This window comes from Hypomesus transpacificus, chromosome 6 (assembly GCF_021917145.1).
Source record: "Hypomesus transpacificus isolate Combined female chromosome 6, fHypTra1, whole genome shotgun sequence".
NCBI classification, from domain to species: domain Eukaryota; kingdom Metazoa; phylum Chordata; class Actinopteri; order Osmeriformes; family Osmeridae; genus Hypomesus; species Hypomesus transpacificus.
The window spans coordinates 4,897,496-4,920,373 of NC_061065.1; the positions used below are offsets into that span (position 1 = coordinate 4,897,496).

General features: G+C 43.4%; 3 protein-coding genes across 3 annotated transcripts in view; 2 read left to right on the plus strand and 1 right to left on the minus strand.

Moving 5' to 3' along the window:
- scara5 (scavenger receptor class A, member 5 (putative)) overlaps positions 1-17,649 on the minus strand; it is a 52,875-nt gene extending 35,226 nt beyond the window's left edge. Inside the window, exons 1-3 of the mRNA XM_047021689.1 lie at positions 17,319-17,649; positions 15,141-15,259; positions 12,615-12,743 (exon numbers count right to left, since the gene is read on the minus strand). Of these exons, the coding sequence (XP_046877645.1) occupies positions 12,615-12,743; positions 15,141-15,252 (241 nt within the window). The 5' untranslated portion in view covers positions 15,253-15,259; positions 17,319-17,649. The remainder of the gene's footprint in view (positions 1-12,614; positions 12,744-15,140; positions 15,260-17,318) is intronic.
- Positions 158-5,063, plus strand: LOC124468755. The gene is made up of 12 exons (XM_047021690.1): positions 158-596; positions 821-950; positions 1,054-1,106; positions 1,210-1,264; positions 1,406-1,426; positions 1,512-1,553; positions 1,781-1,822; positions 1,942-1,971; positions 2,070-2,241; positions 2,602-2,714; positions 2,871-3,045; positions 4,740-5,063. Exons 2-12 carry the CDS (start codon positions 872-874, stop codon positions 4,852-4,854), a joined length of 897 nt encoding a protein of 298 aa, XP_046877646.1. The 5' UTR covers positions 158-596; positions 821-871; the 3' UTR covers positions 4,855-5,063.
- A 460-nt stretch (positions 17,650-18,109) lies between the features above and the next one.
- LOC124468709 (sterile alpha motif domain-containing protein 12-like) lies at positions 18,110-22,380 on the plus strand. Its single transcript, XM_047021605.1, has 4 exons — positions 18,110-18,194; positions 19,891-20,040; positions 20,375-20,512; positions 21,470-22,380. Exons 2-4 carry the CDS (start codon positions 19,920-19,922, stop codon positions 21,484-21,486), a joined length of 276 nt encoding a protein of 91 aa, XP_046877561.1. The 5' UTR covers positions 18,110-18,194; positions 19,891-19,919; the 3' UTR covers positions 21,487-22,380.
- The last annotated feature ends 498 nt before the right edge of the window (positions 22,381-22,878 follow it).

Here is a 22,878-nt window from a genome sequence, read left to right on the forward strand (position 1 = left end):
TATGTTTGAGGAACAGCTTTGGCAGGGGTTGTAGGAGCCATATTGGAAGCTTTTCTGTCATGTCAAATGTAAACATAAAGGAGAGACATGAGTTGTAAAGGGGTACATAAAACTGAGAGGAGTCTCCTGTGTGTGTTTGTGTGTCTGGGCATGGGCATGGGTGGGGTTAAGTCTGTCTGGTGTGGTGGGAGGGGTTGGGTGTGGAATAATAGAATATTATTGTACAAGGACAAACTGGGCATGACACACATGTTCTACATTAATGGCAGCTTAAACCTAGTGTTACATTACAGAGGGATGTAAATATGTTCCTAAATAACCCCAGACAAGAAAAAATATGTGCAGTTTTCTCTGTGTGGCATTAGTATTCTATAGGAACTAGGCAGAATAGATGGTACTTTGAGGTTTTGTGTAGATTATCGCAAATTTAACAGCATAACCCGCAAAGATGCCTTCCCTCTGCCCCGCACAGAAGAGTCTCTCACAATGCTTTCAAAAGCAAAGTTATTTTTCACTCTTGACCTCGCCAGTGGATACAGTGCACCCCAGTAATCAAATATCTTCATGGAACAGGCCTCCGGTGTCCTTTTGAAAAGGTACTTTTTTGTGTAACATGAGGGCTGCATTACGGGGACATATTCACAAGTAACAGCGGAAATGAATATACCTGAGAAACAGTTCAGTATTTTCAGCTATTACCATAACCTTTTGTTTTCTTGACCAATCAGAAGAATATATAATCAATAGAATATGCAATCTAACAATACATTTTACGGGGTGTTATTCAAAAATAAAGAGTTTTGGGTTACTGTGTTTTCAGGGAAGTAAGGTGAGTTTTCACAATACAAAATATGAATTTGCTGAATATAAAATGGGACAACTCCCTCGAACACACACAGAATCCAGCTTCGAAGTGAGCAAGAACTGCTGTCGCATTTTTTCCTTTCTTGGTGAGCATTTTTGACTATATTTTAAGTATTTTGATTGTATCTAGGTTTTGTAGTAGTAAGGAGTTTAATGGAATTGTAATGTTTTGAAATACTTTTCTTCAAGATCTGAGAATAGGTGCAGCCCACATCTCGTCCATAGCTAACATGATCCAAATGGTACGTAATGCTATATTTTCAATATAGTTTAATCCTTGTGCTTGAAAAGGTGACTGAATTTTCCATGACTGACTTTTGTCCATCTTCAATGTTTCCTTCTCAGCTGGGCTTCGCCATGATTGCAGGACTGCTCTTCAGCTCTGGTGCGCCTTTTAAATGTGAGTACGCAAAACCATAATACAGAATATTTATAGTTACTTAAATGTAAGTATTATTTAGATTATCACAAGTAGAATTTATTGTTAATTACATAATTATTTTATGTTTAATACAAAAAATACTTTTTTTGTGTTCATCAGTGGATCTTGTTGAGCCTGAAGGTAAGACTTTTTAAAATCTTCTCAAAAACTATACAAAACATATTTGTGAGGTCACATGACTAAGAATTCTTTCTTCTTTTTACAGACATCAGTAAACCAAGCCAGCCTGTTGAGAATATTAAGCCAAGTAAGATTGACATAAGAACATTTGCATGGTACACTGATGAAACATATTTTAGATAAACATTCAAAAGCATAATCATCTTGAGTTCATAGATATAAATTCAACCTTTTTTCTGTGCTCAACATTGGACCCTGTTAAGCCTGAAAGTATTTTTTTTTTAATCTTCTCAAAAACTATACAAAAAATATTTGTGAGGTCACATGACTAAGAATTATTTCTTCTTTTTACAGTCATCAGTGCACCGTGCCATCCTATTCAGAATATTAATTCAAGTAAGATTGACATAAGCACATTTGTATGGTACACTGATGAAAAATATTTTAGAAAAACATTCAAAAGCATAATCATCTTGAGTTCATAGATATAAATTCAAGCTTTTTTCTGTGCTCAGCAGCTCCCTGCTACTACCCTGTTCACATTCGTAAGTATGACCATTTTGGGTTTTTTTAAGGTGGAAATGCATAGTTTTAAGAGCTGGGAAACATTTATCATGTGCTCTTCGGTTTGTGACTGGTTTAGAGTGCTGGACAGACTGGTTTGACAGGGACGACCCCACTGGGAACGGAGACTTTGAGACCCTGGTGGATCTACGCTCTGAGTACCCTGGAAAGATCTGTCCCAGTCCTGTACAGATTGAGGTCACCACCATCAGTGGAGTGAGTCACACTGCAACAGGGAATGTATTTGCCGCGTAAGTACAACCAAGTTTGATTAGCTTACTTATCAATTAGCTGTTAATGCTGTTTTCATCATTCATATCGCACTCCCTCCCTCACCTTGAGTTGGTGAAACTGCACCAAACCATAGCTATGTAGTTTTGAGTTCACTATGTCCCAACCCGGCCTATAGAGAGAAACAAGCCATGTTGAATAAGAATAGCAAAACGTATTTTACTGAAGGTAAAAAGAAACAACAACAAAAAGAAAATCTGTGGTGAGGGGAGTTGATGTTTAGTCAGTAAGTGTGTAGAATATGTAGAATGTAAAATATGGGTAAAAGGTTGCCACAAAAATTATCATTGTAAAGTATGCTTTCTATGGTTGTCGTTCAGGGTTGACACGACCACAGGCTTTGTCTGTAACAACGCCGACCAGCCACCCAAAACATGCTGTGAGGACTACCGTGTTCGCTTCAGCTGCCATCCACCATTTTGTGGACTAGGAGGTAACCAGCTTGAACTAGGCAGCCTATATAGTCCAACTGTTTCTGAAAACCAAAAGAAACAAAACCAAAAAAGAACACTTGATGATGTTTCCTGAGGCTATTTCCAGTGTTTTCATTTATCCACGGCCGTTAATCCACTGTGTTGGTCTTGAGCAGTGTGCTGGAGCAAGTGGTACGATCGTGACAACCCTGGTGGGACAGGGGACTGGGAGCTCCTCAGTAACCTGCAGGAGGCCTACCCTGGGTCCATCTGTGCTCATCCCCTCTACATAGAGAGCGTCACCGTGGACACCAATACACCTGCCATCAGTACTGGGCAAAATTTCTATATGTAAGTACAATTATTACAATTCATCCGTCAAGAAGAAACCTATTGTTATTGGTGGTTTTATTATTATTATTCTCCCCTTAAACTGCCCAATAACTCAAGATCTCCTTGGTAAAATCATTTTTAATTTGGCATTAAAACTACAGGCCATGAGTAACCACACCACAAATGACCCACATAGGTGGCGCAGCAAGCCACGCCCCAATAAGAAGTGATGGCATTAGGTGTGTTCGACATCGGTTGCGGCTAGATGGACTGATTGACAGGAGTTGCCACTTGCAGTCGGGGGAGGAGTTGAAAACAGAGCCGTCAAGTCCCGTGGTTTGCTGAGTTTAGCTATGTCAGTCATAAATTTAGATAAAATGTCCCTTATCATGTATTTAAAGGATTTAGTGTGTTTGTAATCAATCAATCTAATTCTTGTACTTAAAAAAAATCATTAATCTGTGTTTTTATTAATATGAGATGCATAGTTTTTTAGGGTGACTTTTTAAAATGTTGTCAAGTGTCTACAGATGAAAAGTAGTCATTTTGGCTAATTGTGGCACATTTATAATCATGTTCATTAATGTGCACTGCCCCAGTATTATAGTTTTTTTCTTTACATTACAACTTTTCTCTTTGAAACTTTCTCTCCAATCAGCAGATTGATAATTATTATAATTAGCAAACTGAAGGTGTCAGAATGAATATAAAACACGCGTCAAAGTTGTGGTGTGTGAGTCTGGCCAATCATGAAATTGCTGTGTCGTCATTAGAACCCGTGCAGTTGCTCTTGAGAAAATGCGCTCAGCTACACAGCTGGCAGTTCTCGAATCGATCTCACGGTACTTTGATGGCTACGTCACAGTGACCTAGCCTCGGTGACCTAGCCTCGGCCCCGTCTCAAAAAGTCTAACCAGAATTCACTGTTTCAAGTGAGCCACCTGCAGCCGGCTGCAGCGCTGCATGAAGTCAGTCCATGTCGAACTGCTTCAAGTCAGCCGTTTACCGGCGCTGCATGAAGTCGAACACACCTATTTCCACATCATGTGTCTGTGCTGGGAATGTAACAGCTGTAGCCACGCTCCGTCACGACACTCACTGGGCTCGAACGCACGACCCCCGACTTACCAAGCATGACCACTACCATCTATGCCAAAGAAAAGCTAGCCCTTCGTTGATGCGTGGGGCCTGTTACGTACCTGAGGAGCGAGTTTCACTGTTCTAACTCCGTTACATGTCCAAATATCTGAAACTCGGGACATATGCTTCATTTCTCATGAGGAACAAAAAAGCCTCAAAAACCCATACTGGCTGCAACTTGGATTTTCTAAACAGTGAAAATGTGGCCAAAATAAAAAAAAATCTTCTAATGTCCCACTGGTCCCATTGACTTGAAATTCAGTACACGTGTGGGATATATGTCTGACCAAAGGGTGTTTTTAACTAATCGATGTACAATTTGGTCTTGTTTTCTATAACTCTGCCTAATGATGCCGGAAGACAGGCATTAACTGTAGAACTATTAGTCTTATCATTTCAATAGCAATGCTCTACTGTGGAATATTGGCAATAGCAGTGCTGAAACAATCTGTTCCTTGAAAACTGTAATAATACTTGAAAACTGTAATAATCCTATCAGCAAAGTTTTATCAACACTAGTAGATAGAGGTAGTGTCAACTACTGTACTGATCCCAAACATGATTTCTTCCAGCTACAATCCGACCCAAGGCGTCGTCTGTCGCAACGAAGACCAGGAAGTTGGTTTCTGTCGTGATTACAAAGTGAGGTTTGGGTGCCCATGCTGCGATCCCATTCTTCATCGATAAGGTTCATTGTTTCACAAAAATGTATCAGTAAATGAAGATTTGCATGAACTGAGTACGTCTTTTTCTTTTATTAGTTATAGAACAATGGAAATAGGCAATCTTCAAATCTTCTGGGCCTCATGTATAAACGTTGCGTACGCAAGAAATGCTTGCGTATGCTGGTTTTCACGCACGCGGTGATGTATACAAATTAAGTTGACATTAGAATGTGCGGGCCGTCTGCAAAGTCTTTTCTGGCTCTGTAACGTGGCAAATTCTAACTGAAAAGTGCCGAAACTCTAGCCTGGGTCTGCCTTCCTACGTACTTCCGCTAAATTTTCATTTTCCTTATGTACTAGGGACTTCGGTATATTAGGCATTTTTTTCCAGCCACATTTTTGGCGGTCCAATAAGCAAACAGAGGGAGTGGCTGAGAACGATGACGTTGATGTTGTGCGCTAGTTTGAGTTGTAGTTCAGTAATGGCGTTGTGCAATGCTGCCGATTATCTAGAAGTTAAAACTGGAGGAAGAACAATCTTTGCTGAGCTTTCTTGGTGGCCATGATGTTGTGGCCCTCCTCCCACGGGGTTCAGGCAAAGTTAGATTTTCCAGCTAGCTCCGTTAGTGGTGAAAAGGTTGGCTAAGGCAAACGCTAGTGATTGGTTATGGCAGATCTAGTGTCTCTGGGCAGATCCAATAGTTTTAAACTTCAACAGAGAACCCGACATCAAGGAAACGATTGTCAATGTAGCGAGCCCAGTATCTCTGTACAAATGAAATGTACGAGAGCCTGGTAGGACCAGGCTACCGAAACTCACCAAACATTACAAAATAAAGTTTCCACTACAGTTAGGCTTGATTTATACTTATGTCGCTGATACTTCTGAAATGGTCGCTGCCAAAAAAAGAAAGTGCCGCTCAGGCTCCTGCATTTATACTTCGGCGAACAGTTGCCTGTGCTCAACATTCGCGTGACACTCGATGTACTGACGTAGGGCAGTTTCTTCCATCACGCCTTGCACTCCACTAGCGTCAAGCCAATTGTTTTCGAAATCTCCCTCCATGAATTAAGCAACACTTGGGCATCTTTATAAAACGGCAGAGAGGCATTATAGAGGTGAGGATATTTACTTGCTTGTTCCGCCAATCTTTCCTCTACTCCCTCCATCAAAAACAGCTGTTGGAAAACGGCTATTGAGCGCTCGCTGAAAATTCAAACAATGAAGTCAACGAAGCGTGCCGTCCATCTAGCCATTCACACTTGCGTGACACTATGTGACGACATCAGCGAAATGCCAAAACCCAAATGGGAAATGCTATTAACTGTTTAATATGCCACCACTTAATAACTTCTGTTAAACTTGATGGTGTCAAACAAATGACAAAATCCCTCAGGAAATGCATGTCACCCTTTGTATATGGTTAATATTGCACGAAGCACAAATTATTTACCACAGATGAAATATATAGCCTAATCGCTGTGCTGGACAACTTTACAAGACTGGCATGGGAAAATGCCGTTGTCTCTGTGAGCCTGACTCTGGCTCATCCATAAGGAGGTATGTTTCTTAATTTCGAGTTTCACATCGGACCATTTATTCTTAATTTCTGCCATGATCCGGTTCTCCGAACCCACAGCATTTATGGCCCTAGTGACAGTTTTCCACTCCGCCGACATTCTTTTGTTGCTAATACCTGATGCAGGCCGCCAAACAGGACACATTTCCTCACATTTACATGTGAATATTTCTGTGCAATGTAATTTTCAAGTTTTGGCCGTATTCCATCCTCTGGTATGTAAGCTGCGCAATATTTTATACATGAGGCCCCAGGATCTCACCCCTCTTTTACCAGCCTTTGGCTTTGGTGTCAACAAGCTTCCGGTTGAGTAAACAGCAGAGAAGCACTTTTATCTTTAATGCCACAGGACAGGTCTATGAACATATTGGCTGGTCTGTGTATGCTTTAATAAAACACTTTCACCCAAATCAACTTTGCCGACAATGTTCATTTGGATACATACTATGTATGCAATTCCACGGAAGTTCTACAAAACCAAAGATGAGGTTCAGATCAAATCCAACAAAATCTGCATAGTTTTTCTACTGGCGGATTAGCAAACTTTTGGTGAAGTTGGGAGGAATTAAGCTAACGTCTCCATTTTAGAGGCATGACCACGGTGGAAAACTACACAATCCTGACAAAACCACTTTTGTTGTAGGCCATTTATGAAAATGGTTTGTGGGTGTCGTCAGTTGTGTTGTATAAATACCAGATGCCTGGTAAACCCAAATACTGATTTTAATGTTGTTTTTACTGGGCAGGTGTATAAAGCTAGACATAGTAAGATGGTGCAGGTAAATAACAACCCTTTAACTGCAGAGAAACTGCATGTAAAAAGAAATACGTCGACCATGACCACAAATCGCGTAATGAGGCTAAGGGACAGGATGCTTGCAATCATTGTGTTTCCATTTTTCTGATAATTTTGGTTAGGTTTGGATATTTGGTACTAATTTGAGATATCCTGTGGGAACAGCATGGCTACCATTATAAAGAATCATGAACTATGAATTATGAACGCTCTAACACTCTCCCATTGTCCCCGATTAGTTACTGTAAGTACAGGGGAAGTTACTTTCGCTTGCAGTTTCATGTCATGAAATATACTGCGAAAACTAGGTTTGCTTTGTCATCTGTCAAAGTGATGTGAGATTTACAGAATCTTGTCACTTAACAAGTGTGTATGTATGAGTGCAAGTGTGTGTGTGAGAGAGAGGTTTATGTCGGAGTTGCTGCCTGTCTGAAAGGTCCTCGCACAGAGGTTCTCTTGCACAACATCATCTCAACTGGCTCCAGGTCCAGCTGGCTGTGTTCAACTTCGACCAATCGAGACTTCACCTTTGTAAGCTCTAAGTCAACTGCAGCAAACCAAAGAGAACACAGATAAACAGAAACAGAAATAAACAGAAATCAATATCTAACCTCATACATTGTTCTCAAGGTTTGGAGAGTTTTCTCAAACAACAAGACTGAATATATTTGTGCCTCCTAGAACATACTGTTCAACAGCAATGATTCAGCTGGCATTAAAGTAATACTTCCCAGGGGAGTGTGTGAGCACAACAGAGCTAGCTGGTGCTCCATTAAGCACTGAACACACCATGGAGCAGATCACAACCACTAGCATAAAGGCCAAATTACACAACTCTGAGTCCGTTACGGACAGTACTCCAAAGGCTGTGGGTGCTGAAAACAATACACCGCCAGAAAAGTAGGTGGAGCAACGCTGCCACATGACGTCTTTGTGTGTGGAACCAATTGCGGACCAATCACAGTCAATTGGTATCCGTAAAATGACGGACAAGCGGATGGATAGTCAGGAAAATGAGGAGGTACGTAGAGCTCTCCCAGGGGCTCGGACAGGGCTCGGAGAGGGCGTTCCCCGTGTCCGTCTCCGTGAAAACGGGGTAGTATATTTCGGCATTAACACCTAAGAGACCTTTCAAATGTAGCACCAACAGTGATGGTTTAATACAAAGTGTACATGGAACAAGAATTTCCAATGAAGAGTTAGTTTAGGGTAAAACTCAAGACAGAACTCACATTGTATTGGTTTGATTCCGGGAAACGCAAACAAAAAGTTAACATGTTTTGGCTAAGAACACATTTATTCAAAGACCACGTATGACCGATGTATGTGGGTAGGTTCACTGGACACATAGAGGAACCAGGCTTTCTGGAATGATCTTCTAAAATGAACTCAGGAGATAAGAGGAGCAGGACAGGACCTGACTTTATTATGAAGATCTCAACAGGCATATTGATACACCGAACCCTCTGTGTGTGTGTGTGTGTGTGTGTGTGTGTGTGTTCACCATGGTAATCTAAGAGTGTTGTAGAACCAGTGCCAGAAAAACAAAATATGGAAATCAGAATATCTGGCATGTCCAACACACAGAGGGAAACTATCCAGATGACCTACAGGCACTTGGAACAGGACGAACAGAGGAGAAAAAAATGAGTTTTGCGGGCAGTTATTACCCGTAAAAAAAATATACTCTATGGTTTCCAACGAATGCCTGTGTTTTCCTGTGTTTGAAATGTGAGTGTGCAGTAAAGAGGTTGATAGCTCCCAGAGGCCGATTAACTTGCCCTCTACTGATTATGATTCATACTTCCCGCTTATACAAACTCGTGTAGCTAAAACTCTTGATTTTCTCTCAGGCGGTCATATTGTAATTTTCCTTTTTGTCTCGTTGCGCTGATCCTTTTGAGGATTTTGGTGTTCTGCTCTCGTCAGTCAAAGTGAGATTAACAACGGGGATTTATGGAGTGTGGTATCTCTGTGTTGTTCTCTCTGGTGTGTGAGTCTTACCTGGCTGCTAAGCAGCACTGACACATACCCTGAAATGTACTGTTGAGACACTAAGCAGCCACAATGAGGGCCTTCTCTTGTAGAGAGAGAGAGGGAGAGAGAGAGAGAGAAAGAGAGACAAACAAGACCATAATCCAGCCTCGTAAATTTAGAGGATCAAAAGTGCAATAATAGAATTCCACACACACACACACAGGCGTACACACAAGCACACATAGCAGAGTTTATATAGTGGAGACAGCATGGGTCTCTGAGGTTGTTAAATCCTGCAGAAACACACTTCCAGCACCAGTTTGGGGGCCCTTGGCGTCGTGACAGGGTCTGACTTAATCCAGGAGGCCCCTGGTGGGAGTTCTCTTTGAACTGGAGCCTCAAACCTACTGGGTCACCAACCCGGTTTTCCAACACATCAACCATAAGACTAAGAAGAGCACAATTGATCTCCTATCTCTATCTCTCTGATGTGTTCACACGGCTGGAAACTTGGCAACAGAGCCACAGTGGAGGGTCCCACCCATGATGTGATCCTGTTGATTCCAACTCTCTGGCCATCAGCTTAACCTTTTAGAGAGAGACCGACTGCTTGTTATATACTATGTTCACACTTGAACAGACATCGTAAACCTTTCGAATCTAGGACAGGCTTTTCTCTCTGACTGTCCTTGCCCTCGTAAGTATAACATTGCATCAGCGGTCATAACTGGCGTCATAATGGTTGTGGTTCACCTCTGTGTGGGGCTTGTGGTTGAGGTTCGGATTGGAGGTCTTGGAGGGTTGTGGCGGTGGAATTAAACTGAGATGAGTCATACTGAGAGTTTTGATTCATTTTGACTGCTGCTATTTGGAGCCGTGGCAAGCACAGGTCCTCATTGTCGCATGCCCACTCCTTCTCTGTCTCTCTGCCAGTCTCTCTCTCTCAATTCAATTAGATCCAGTAGGCTTTCAGCGACAGAGAAAACACACGTTCGTCTCGCCAGAACGACAGTCCCCACAGCGAAGGGTACACACATGCATGCATACATGCATAGTATACATGTACGTATGTTCTCTGTTGATGAAAGCCCACTGAATTGAACTGAATTGAGAGAGACGCGCAAACAAACACACCTCTTTCCCTTCATCTGTACTTCTCTCCTTCTACCAGTCTGGGTGAGGTGGGCTGACCAGGGGACCCAGCAGGAATGCTGGCTGAGTTTCTCCAGCTCCTTCTCCAAACGTTCACCTTCTCAGCAGGAACTACCTTTTGGTTTAGTAGCAGCACTCAGTCCTGGCTATAACACCACACTGATGCCTTTCAGATGCACAGTGAATTTTCCAAATCACCCCAAAGTAGAGCTGTGGTTATTACTCGATAGAATTTATGACCATGTTCCGTCCCCTGGCGACCAGTGCATAATAGAAGAACAAATTGCCATCCGTAAATCCGACTAGGAACGTTTCCAGGTCTGTCACCATCCTGACGGAGGGATGGGTGTTAGTGCTCGAAAAATGCTAAAGTATTGTTTTGCACTGTCCTGCAGATATTTGACAAAAAGTTATGTGGACGAAGAAAAAACAACAACAAGAATGTTCTGTCTTAGAAAGCAGCAATTACTTCTGTTTATTTATATAGGCCTGTCAAACCAGTGACTATTCATCACTGCTCTTCCTCTGTGGAGAAGAGAGGAAAGGTGGGGAGGAGGATGGAAGGTCTGGAAGAGAGGGGAGGGTAGGAAGGGAGGAGGAGAGGAGGGTAGCAAGGTAGGAGAAGAGTGTAGGGAGGGAGTAGGAGAGGCGAAGAGGGGAGGGTAGGATAGGAGGAGGAGAGACGAGGGCTTGGAAGGTAGGAGGAGAGAAGAAGAGGGTAGGGTAGGAAGGGAGGGAGGAGGAGAGGAGAAGAGGGGAGGATAGGAAGATATGAGGAGAGACGAGGCTAGGAAGGTAGGAGGAGAGGAGGGTAGGACGCTTGGAGGAGAGGAGGGGAGGTGAAGAGGACGGGATAGTAGGAGGGGAGGAGAGGACAGAATGAAGCCTGGAGAGGATGAGGGGAGTAGTATATCATGGGAATAGAGGTGACCCAGGAGAGTAAAGTGTAGGTGGACTACAGGGTGAACCAGTGGACTACAGTTCGACCAGTAGTTGGAGAGTTCAGAAGACAGAGAAGAAAACTGAAAACGCAGGAAATCGCTGCATAAACTCTAGTCCCTCACCCATATCTTGGCCAGGCTTTAGGAGGCCATTCATCCAACCCTCTCTGCACTAGAACCTCAGGCCCAGACCCCTGGTTCCGATCTGCCCAGGCACCTGTCAGGACTGGTTAACAATGAGGAACGTATTGTTTCCAGGGTCCGCCACATGCAGCTAAGGTCTACAGCCAGCTGCCAGGTTCCTTTGTTTAGACAGAACATATTATGTGTCCATATGGCCAACATCCACAACGCCTAAGTCATTCTGAGTTGCATTTGTCGATGAGAGCTGCAGTCCTTGTTCCTGGTCCTCATACATTTGTTTCAAGCTCTGCTTTCCAGATTTTCATTAAAAACCTTTCTCCGATTACCTCGTCTGTCTCTTGAAGGTATAATTGAAGCAGACAGGCTCCTAGATTAAGAGGGGGATACAATTGCAAACTGGCTGTGTAACCCCATAAGGACTAAGTGCTCGAATGTGGCAGCAGACAAGAGTTACAGTACAACGGACTCATCTAGAGTCTGCAGGGCTTCAGGGAGTCGTGGAGACCAGCCAGATGGTCTAAGCATCTCAAGCAGCACATCTCGTACGCTGTCAACCCTAACCCCAAGTTTATACCCAGTCCTGTTGATGACAGAAACCAGAGCAGAAGGTGTTGAGTGTCTTTCAAAGATCGAATAACTCACACAACCCTTTCACTCTGGGGCCTGGTCACAGCTAGGTTCTTCTCGATCTCCTAGCTTATCTCCTAGATACAACACTGCTACTGTACGGTTTCTAACTTTTGGGACAGACCGAAACACTGATAGTGTAATTTTTCTTACATGTGATCAACAGGTAGTACATCTGACAGAGACAGCACTGTGTTCAATGGGTGTTTCTTATTAGCGAGAGACAGAGAGGCAACACTAGTGTTTCTAACCTGAGACAGAGACAACACTGTTAGTGTTTCTAACCTGAGACAGAGACAACACCGCCAGTGTTTCTAACTTATGAGACAGAGACAACACCACTAGTGTTTCTAACCTCAGACAGAGACAACACCGCCAGTGTTTCGAACTTATGAGACAGAGACAACACCACTAGTGTTTCTAACCTCAGACAGAGACAACACCGCCAGTGTTTTGAACTTATGAGACAGAGACAACACCACTAGTGTTTCTAACCTCAGACAGAGACAACACCGCCAGTGTTTCGAACTTATGAGACAGAGACAACACCACTAGTGTTTCTTACCTGCCAGACAAAGACCGAAGATACTGAGGAGGACCAGGATGTAGAGAGACACAATGGCGTACTTGATGGCGGCCAGGGAGTTGAGGTGGCTGCAGCACTGATCCTGCTTCCTGGTCCTCCTGACCGAGCCTGCAGGAGAGACAGGAGCACATCACTACAGCTGCACGACATTCAGGCACATAGAACAGCACACTTGTTAAGTTCCTGCAGCAAAAACCTTCATGCAGTGCTAGTACAGTAGATCTAGAATGTAGTGGCATGGTACAAATCACAGGGGTAAGGGTGTCCTATACTTGGTCAAAACAAAAACACTGTTGACCGTTGGGACAGAAATGTGGTCCCATCTGATTATATCAGCAGATGGTTTATGTTTCATATTTGTTCAATTGATAGTTATGTAAGTGTAATAGTTGTGTTGTTCAATACATATTCAAAAGACATTCAACCATTTGATGGCAATTTGATTCTCAGAACCTCACCACACCGTGTTGCCCTCGCTTGCATTCTAACAGATACTTATGATCCCTCTTCGTTCCACTGACTTCCTACTGTACTTTCAGGATGTCCTTTTGAAATAAGGAGATCTGCAGACGATGTTGATTAGTGGTTGGCTGTGGCTTTGGCAGTCACTCAACTCTGCTTAACCCACATCACTGGGTCATACATCATCCCACTCCTACGCACACATGCGCACACATACCGTTGATATAGTTGATACAGAAACGTGAAATCTGTAACATTTTGAAGTGTGTGTGTGTTTGTGTGGGTGGGTGTGTGTGTGTGTGCGTCATAGATGGGGAAAGAGGGATTAGACAGATAGTTGTTAAGAAAGAACATCCAGTCCCGATCACAGTTGATAGTGGTTCTTCTGACAGTGTCACAGTCCTAAAAACAGTTTGTTATAGAAGGACCTCAGACCAGGAATTTTGATATGGATTCCAAGTTGTTGGATGTTTATCAGGCTAGAAACCATGTTATTCATCCATCCTTTTTGGCCTTCCATCCCTCCATCCACCAGCTCCAACCCTCCATCCCTCCAGCCGGCCATCCATTGCTCCATCCCCTCAGTTCTCCATCCATCCCTCCCTCCCACCCCCACCCTTCAAGCCCACTAGTCCCAGCAAAAACATACAGCCCATTCTGTGATGAAGAAAACCTTCTCCTTGGCCTGGCCAAAGACAACACAGCTGTCCCAATATGTCAGATACATGGAATGTGTAGTAACATATAGAAGAAAAAAGAGCATGATTTACTATGGATGTCAAAAACCTGTTGCATAACAAAATGTAGACCCTGAATGTTCCAAAATACCATGACTTTGTTGATATACTCTTTCTAAATCGTATGTATGCCATGAATGCAGAACCAAAAGCCTGTTTATACCAGTGAGTGCACCTTCTGCTCATGTCGGAACAACTTGTTTTACATTTATCAGTTGGGTTTGACTACTGCCCAAATGACACCCAGACATGTAAATATGCATGTGTACCTTATAAAACTCCAGAGCTTTGAACATACTTTCGTACCTATGGCGTCATTGCTATCGCATACCCTAGGATATGCAGTGAAAACGGCACTGTTTACTTATCTAAGACTTTTACAGGGGTCAGCTTGCCTTAAACACAGGCTGACATCAGAAGGCCAGAGAGGCTGAATATTTATTGAGGAAACCGAGCAGAACAGCTTCTACTTTCAAAATATTCCACTTGTGAGACATCCGAGGGACCGTAATAGTGTGGGGAAAAAACACGAAAAGACAAACGTCAGTCGTAAACATTAGCGTTACGTTTCTGCTTGTTCAGTCCAACTGTTTTAATAGGGAGTGTGATGGGAACAAGATAGCGTCGTGTTGACAGCGTGTTTTTGGCAGCTACGGGGCGATTAGCAAAGTTGGAGAGACGGATGTTCTTTTGGTCTCCACAGTGTCTTTGGTAAGACTCGCTAAGCTGTTTCCCACCAAAGTTACATACCAGGAGGTCACAACTTGGGCTGTTATACAGTTCATTTGTCCAGCTGCACCTGTTCATGACACACACACACACACATACAGTAAGATCATCCAAGTGACACTATCGGCAGTTGGTGCCACAAACAGTGTGTTTGTTTGTGTTCTCTGGGTGAGAGAATTCTTAAAATCTCTTGAGATAAATGTGACTTTATCCGTGTGTGTGTTTACACGCTTGTGTGTATACGTGGGTGTTGGGAAGGGGGGGAATAGGAGTCATGTTGCCTGTATTTTTCTTCACAGTTGCATGCGTATCCCCTAGAAGGGCATGACTAAGTCAGGGCAGAGCACCGCACCATGCTGAAACATGAGTCATCGCATATGGATCTCCTCTGCAGATCACTCAGGACTTACTAAAGGAATCACTCGACTACCCTGATAGGTCCTGTGTGAGAAGAGAAGAGAGGAGGGGAAGAGAGGAGAGGAGAGAATAAAAGAGCCCAGAATAGGAGCGTAGAGTAAAATAGGAGAGAATGGAATACAATAGGAGAGAAGCCCAGAACCAAATTTAATTCTTCTACCTTCATCACAGAGGTTGAGCTTGGAGAGGTTCCTCCCGTCGTAGTTCTCCTCGAACAAGGAGCCGTTCTCCCTCTCCTCGTAGGTGCTCAGGTACATGGCCTTGTTCTCCATCCCCTCTCTGCAGCAGGGAAACAGTTAGAAACGTCTCTTCGGCTCTGTCTAACACATGGGACATGAATACCACAGAACACATCATTGTCATGGATGTCATGGTCGATTGAACGAGACCACCGAGACTGCGGGCTAACCCTAACCTTGGACTGTAATCGGTCGTATCACAACTTCCGCTGTGTGGAAGACAATACTGAAGACTAACACAAGGCCAAGAACCTGGCTCTAAAATGTAATATTGCTGGTTTTGTACGGGTTGAATTATCATAACAACCCATGAAAGGGAAAGACAGAGGGAGTGTGTGTGTGTGTGTGTGGGGGGGGGGGTGGAGTTGATGAGGGGCAGAGGGACAACTTTACTGTTCCCTTAAGAGTTGCACAGACCGGACAGGATGAATAGGATGTTCAGCTCCACAAAACAACTCCCACAATAAACAATACAAGTATGAAACTTGTAGCCCACAAAAAATGAAGCTTAAGGCCCACAAAAAAAGGATGTGGGAGTGTTGGTTGGACTGGCAGTGCTGCCCTCTTGTGTCCATATGACTAGGTGACAACTCAGAGAGAATGGGGAGGCAAACATTGTCAGAAAAATACATTCTGTATTCCCATTTCACAGCCTTCTGTATCTCAACACACACACACACACACCAGTGGGGTGGAAGCCAACCACAGCCCAATAAAACGTCCGAACAGAAAACAGCATTGAGAGAGACGTAAAAAGAGAGAAAGAAAAAAAATGATTTAACCGTAGGGATATTAGAATGGGATTTATTGAAAAACTACTTTATCCGTGTTTACCAAGGCCATTAAAAATCATTCAATCTGGACTTTCTCATTATCTTGGAGAGGGGGGTGTCAAGTTGACATTTGGAACAGCCATATCTCAGTCCCGGCTGCTAGGAGACCTGTGTGTGCCCCTTCGGAGGAAGAAGAGAGGGAGGAGGGGGAGGGGACCCCCCCTCCCCCCCCAAAACACTGATCACTGTCACCCACACCCTTCAGGACGCCGAGAAAGCAAAGAAATCTACACCTCTCCTGTCACCCCTCTCCCATCCTCCCATCCTCTCGTCCTTCCATCCTCCCCTGTCTGAGAGGCCTCTGGGTGCTTTAGCCCGTGGGGGAGGAAGAAGCAAGCTACCCAGGAATGGATGTCCTCACCATGGATGAGATGGCCCAGCAGGGATGGTATGTGGGTAAGGAGCGGATGCCTCCACATACAGGAACCAAACACATGAGGTCATCATGAAAAAAACAAAAAGGACCTTGTACAGCGGAGAGAACGCCACCCCCATCCATCACTCTGACAAAGGGGGGAGGAGGAGGGGAGAGTAGAGAAGAAAGACAGTGATGTATACAGACAATATTATATATTGGCGTACACTATGTAGAGAGCGAGAGAGAACGAGAGAGGAAGAACGAGGGAGGGAGAGGACAGCGGTGATTTGTAACTGTTGCCCTAGTGTTTGCCCTCGCTCCGCTGTCTAAATAGTCTACCTCTGGGAATCCTCCAGCACTAAAAACACCAGTGATGGCAGAATCCAGGTCTGGAGAAGGCCGTCAAGAGAAAAGATATACGATTAAAAAACCACCGCCCGACCGGCTAAGTTGAGCGACCTCAGCGAAGTGCAGGGGGTCAACAGAGCTCCCGGTGCGTGTGGTCTCCATCCTTCACATCTCTCCGCGAGCGGAAGCTCTTCAATAGGGGAGACATCCCGTGCCCGGTCGCGCGTGAGGGATTAACCTATTTCTCAGTTAATTAAACGCTCAGACACTTTTTCTGCCCATCCATGGATGCAATAGCAAATGTTTCCGCAGTGCATTTAACTTTGTTGTCAATGACCATGCACATAATTAAAAATCATCCAGATTTTTTGTATGCCAATAATGCCAATACGCCAACGCAAAACAGGTGTCACAATTAACAGCCATATAAGATTAATGTTCAACTGAAAAACTAATTAATTCTGCACTGACGTCATGATCTGAAAGTTTCAAAAATATAAAGCCTATATGCCAGCAAACAACAGTATGTAAATGTCACACAAGTTTGTTAGGTTACTCACCACAGCTGTAAATGAGATGAATCACAGGTGCACGTTTCTCATCTCTAAACTTTGAGTGAGTTGGGAAGAAACTTTCCTATAAGATGCTCCCCTCCTAACATGCAGTGTTTCTGTCTAGACTTTCAGTGTAAGAAAGTTCTTCAAGACAGAACGCAGAAATGAGATTCTTGTACCGGCATCTCCCGAAGATGCCCCAGGGAAGTCCCACTGTGACACTTGCGCAGAAAGCATCTAGACCGGGCTGGGCTGCAACAACTCCTGCTTTGAACAGCTCTGAATGCCTGCCTTATTCGATAGGAGCCTATCTCCTTCCTCCATTTATGCGCCCGGGGCAGTGTCCAGTATAAATTATGAGTTGAAGAGTAGAATAGAAACTTTCTAAACTTTTCCCTGAGTACATCCGCCCTCTTCTGGAGATAGTAAGCTACTGCACAATTTCAGTGTAGCCAACCAGGATATTAATTAGTAATAGCCTATGGAATGTGAACAGGATATGGCCATAATCATTATTACGCACAATTTGAACAGCTAGCGTTAGGTTTGGGGTTGCTATCAGACTAATGTAAATTTTTCAAAAAAATATAAAATAATAATAATAATACAATAATTATTACTTGTTTACATTGACCATTCAGGAGGTATAGCCTAGTTGTATGATCAGATACATTTTTTGGTGTAGTTCCATTGTTCAGTTTAGGGTTTCTACTAACTTCCTAAACATGATCCCATTGGATAGCCTACTTGAAATCACCAGTGAACAGGCAGCTGCCTGTCTCTTTCCAGGTGTTCATACCTTTATAGTAAACAGTGGCCTACGTGAGCGCGGAATTGGAATGGGAGCGCGCATCAACCGAAGGGCTTGGCAGGTAAAGACTGGTAAGTTAGCGACGTTTGGCTCCTTTAGACACAGACCAACTAACTTTTATTATTAAAAAAACGGTACCGATTAACTCTGAAGGATTTTGTTTACACTGGACGTTGGTTGCAAATTAATATTTCCATTTAGCCTACATCTTGATCAGTTCAATCTATCCATGGCGTAGACTGAACATTATAGCATGCTGCCGGCGTCAAAGACGTGTATGGTCAAGTTCGCAAACGCGATGTTAACAATGAGAAGTCATGAGATGTAGCCTTGCATACCCAGTTGTTCCAAAAAGTCGTCTTATAGATATTTGGTCATAAATAGTTTACGTGTAAGTAATTGCGTCAGTATCTTACACGAATTTGTTATTGTGTGTAGTAAAACCATCAAAAGGATCGTCAAATAAACATAGCACGCGTGTAAATATGTAGGCCTGCGTATTATTGTCGTCTGCGTATTATTGCATGTTAATTTGATGTAGCCGACTATAGCCTAGTAATTGTTTTTTCAGAAATGAGATGTCATGTTTCTGAAAAACACCACTAGATGTCGAACTTGTACCAATGTGTAGGCCTACTTAGAGCTCCACCCCCACCCTTCAGGCTTTGCTCTACATAATGTTTGTCCATGTCTTTTAGTCCTTAGTTTCAGACTGGCCACACACTATCTGGGCTTAGAGTTTGTGGAAACAAGTAAACAAACTTAACCGCCAAGGGGGGCATTGAGCTTTCAATACAACTGTCTTGCTTCCATTATGTTTTAGCATCCCGAAATTGAGATTAGGCTTAGAGCAACACAACAGGATATTGTCTACATAATTTAGATATTATCTTATGCATCATGCGATTAGTCTGGGCCGAAGCTAGCTCTTAGTGATGGCACACTCCCAACCCTTTGGAAACCGATACACTGTCTCCATCTAACTCTACAAAGCATTGAATTAAGAGACAAGATAGAGGACGTTAAATACCAAAGCCAGTCAGAATAACTTGACCCACAGATACAGGCACTATGATGATCACGCCTAGTATCTGAGTCGAGTAGTGGATAGCTTAGTTCTTCCCTCGAGCATAGACATACTCACACATTGTCATGGTCATAGCCTAGCCTAGCCTGTACACCTGCAGTACACTATGCCTTTTAATTAAATGGACTTACCCAACGGTAAGAGTTCATAGCTGCAGTAGTTTACCAACAAACCTGTGTTGCAGCAAGGTCAGATAGTTGAAATGATTTTAACGACAGAAACTGAAGACAAGAGCCCACTGTTGGCTTCCAGCTAGGTCTACTGGTCGATGTTAAGGACCTACTCATGTCAAGGCATGAAGCCTGTCTCAGTCTCTAATGAGGCCAGGGAATTACACATTTACAAGCAGAAGATATTAGCGCAGGGAAAGGTCACGTCAACAGTTAAGCGCTGTTAGGGCTGCGAAAGCTACCAATTTAACCCTTAAAGGAAGGTTGAGTGGAGACATCAAATGGAATAACATGATTTTGGACTGCCAGTCTCTGTTTCCTTATTGTGTTATTTCTGTTTGAGATGTTTGTCTTCCCAATAATTTAATAATGATGAATATACCCACTCCCCCTTAATATGCAATAAACATATGCGATCTCAGCCAATGATGTTGAAGTTATTGGAGAAGGTCAGTAGATTCGGTCGTTCTCTCATTCTTGCTGTTTCCTCTTCACCTTTGACCCGCCCAGGCAGCTAATCCCAGGCCTAGGACTTGGTGATGGGTCGGTGTAAGAGAGTTTCCCTCTGGTTGGTGGAGGATGTGAGTGTCTGGGCCCAGGAACGGTACCCTTCCCAGCTGAGCACCTTAAGACCAGCCATCCTCAAACATGCCATATCAGGTAGCTAACATGCATACATACGCATATACACACACACACACACACACACACACACACACACACACACACACACACACACACACACACACACACACACACACACACACACCAGCCCCACCTCCTCCTTCTCCCCTTCCTCCTCTCATCCATAACTATCAGCTCGTAAATTTGCACTCTTCGCCACACGCACACCTCTTATTCTCATCCATATTGGTTTCATTTAGCTGCCACATCCTCAGTTATATAAAACAAAGCTGTCCCACCCACATTTGAAAACAAGCCTACAACCCCTCGACTCAGTGGAACTGTTGGCCTCTCCCTGCTCCTTGTGTAGGCCGTGCCCTGTTGAGGCTGAGGCAACATCACCTAGAGAAGCTGGGAGTGGACCCAGGAGAGCACCGCAGCGTCCTGGAAGACATCCTCCTGCTCAGGGTCCAGGAGGAACTGGAGAACCTCAATGACATCTACTCCGGTAAGGAAATGAAACCTTGCAAACATGGAGTAACAAACACAGACAAGCCCTGAGCTGGTTACAGGTTAGCTGCAAGTTAGCTGTGGGTTACCTCCAAGATAGAATACAGATTTGAGTTCTGAGGGACAGGCCAACCCATCTTCAGGCTAACAATGGGTTTGCTGCAGCTTTATTGGTCAGACTGTAGAGTCACATACAGGAAGTCCATGTGACACCCTAACTATGTCAGAGGTACATTATACCAACCTTTACCAACTAGGTTCTCTTTGAATAAGCAAAGATGCAAGTGCCACTAGGCAGGACCTCCACCTGTTCACGCCTGTTAGCTAGCTGGATTCTGCCAGGGGTTCATTCTGTGCGAGTCTCATACACACACACATACACACACACACACATAAACGTGTGGCTATATTAGCCAGTCTGATTGGCAGACATGTCTCTGTCGCATATCGAGAGTGTTAGCCTCAGCCCCAGAATAGAACCTCTTTTGACACGTCCTGTACGTGTTCTCCGTCTCGAACCGTCTCACAGTGTTGTCGACCTGATGAACAGAAGCTGACTTAACCAGAAGGAGTCATAACAGAGGAGGACATTTTGATGTCCTTGAATGATTTTCTGATGATTCGATTCGAATAATTCTGGCAGAACTATAACAAATTGTTCTTTGGGTATTTCATACGTTCAGATTTGTTTGATTCCTTGGTTTTAGTTCAAGTGGTTTAGTTCAAAAACAGAAAAGGAAGAATAATTTGGCTCTTGTTTATTTCAGTGTATACTGTAAATATAGCCTATGCATGATTGAAAGGAAGGATTTGTAACACACTGTGCTCTTGTATGCTAGAGATGGATGCGGGGTGTCCAATCAGAGTTCACTCTCAGTCCGGTGGTTTGTGTGGTGAATGCTGAATCATATGACGTTTCAAACTAAATTGTTGTCTTTGCTCTCTTTTTTTCTAGAATGTTTTTCTTCCTAACAGAAGGAAAGGAGGAACCATGGATGTCTGTGGAGAGAGAGACACCAACAGAGAGAGTGCATGTAGAAGGGGAGAGAGAAAGAGCGACGGAGAAGAGAGGATAGAGAGATGTGAGGAAGAAAAATTATTTGCTCTCAGGAATCATTGACCTGAAGAGGAGAGGACCAGATTGGTTTTGTCACGCTGCAGTTTCCTCTGACATGGGTGTGAATCAAGACCTCTTTTCACTCCCCTCCCTGGACCCCTCCCTGCCCTCTTCTCCCCTTCTCCGCTCATTTTCACCTCTCCTTTCTCCCCTGCCCCTGCTTCTGCTCCTTTTCCTGTCTCCTTTCCTTCCTTTTCTCCACCCTTCTCCGACTCAATACTCTGTGGCATCTGAAACTGTAAGAAAAAACACATTTTCCAAGCCAGCAGTACCCTAAACACATTCTCGTACGGACTGGAAGTTTACCGGTTAAAATCCTAGATTAAATCTTGGTCAGTGAGTTTAATACAAAAACAAAGTTGTCATTTAGCTGACATTTGATTGGTTGGTCTTGGCAGAGAGAGAGGGAGATAAATAGAGAGAGTGAGATAGAGAGTGAGAGAGATAGAGCGGTGGTTAAGATGAGTTGTAGAGAGTCATAGATTGTTTGTCTTTTATGCTATTCACACTGACTGACTGAAACTGATTTTGCAATCTTTGTGAGAGTTTTTATTATGCTTCGATATTTGTTTGTGAGATTTATTTTCTGTCTGTTGCAAACTGTGTGATGACAGACAGGCCTGAATTGTACAAAGGCAGAACAGATTCCCAGTCTTCAAATACCCTCATCATTTTTTCACATTTACATTTTTAGTCATTTAACAGACGCTCTTATCCAGAGTGACTTACAGTAAGTACAGAAACATTCGCCCGATGCAAGTAGGGTGAAGTGCATTGCCCAGGGACACTACGTCATTTGGCACGGCGGGGAACCGAACCAGCAACCTTCTTTTTGACTATAACAGAATGCTACAATAAATAAATTCTTTGTATCAGAAAATCAGTTCATTTAAAAAAAATCATTTAGCATATTCAGACCATCTCTCCAAGTCTATTTACAGGAGTTAAGAGATCACTGGGCTTCTCACTGACAGAACATTCCGAAGACTATGTTGAAAAAAAAGCTTTTTTTGCTGAAGTAGCTGTCCATTTTAGACTAAGACTAAGACTTCTGGCCTGGCCTTTAAATAACTGTGAGAGATATTTTACCAAATAGTTACCAACTACTTGCCTGAACCATCACAAAGTTATCCTCTCCATTTAGCCAAATGAATGTGACACTCCACGGCTAAATTTATCGTCTCAGCAACCGGTACACACCGGATCTAATCCCGCTGGTAACAACGAAGCAAATGTCATTAGGGATG

Coding starts and splice junctions, on each gene's coding strand:
- LOC124468755 (XM_047021690.1), top strand. CDS start 872: ATGGGACAACTCCCTCGAACACACACAGAATCCAGCTTCGAAGTGAGC. Junction 1,823..1,941: donor TATTCAGAATATTAATTCAA/GTAAGATTGACA, acceptor TTCTGTGCTCAG/CAGCTCCCTGCTACTACCCT. Junction 3,046..4,739: donor ACTGGGCAAAATTTCTATAT/GTAAGTACAATT, acceptor GATTTCTTCCAG/CTACAATCCGACCCAAGGCG.
- LOC124468709 (XM_047021605.1), top strand. CDS start 19,920: ATGGGTCGGTGTAAGAGAGTTTCCCTCTGGTTGGTGGAGGATGTGAGT. Junction 20,041..20,374: donor CCTCAAACATGCCATATCAG/GTAGCTAACATG, acceptor CTCCTTGTGTAG/GCCGTGCCCTGTTGAGGCTG.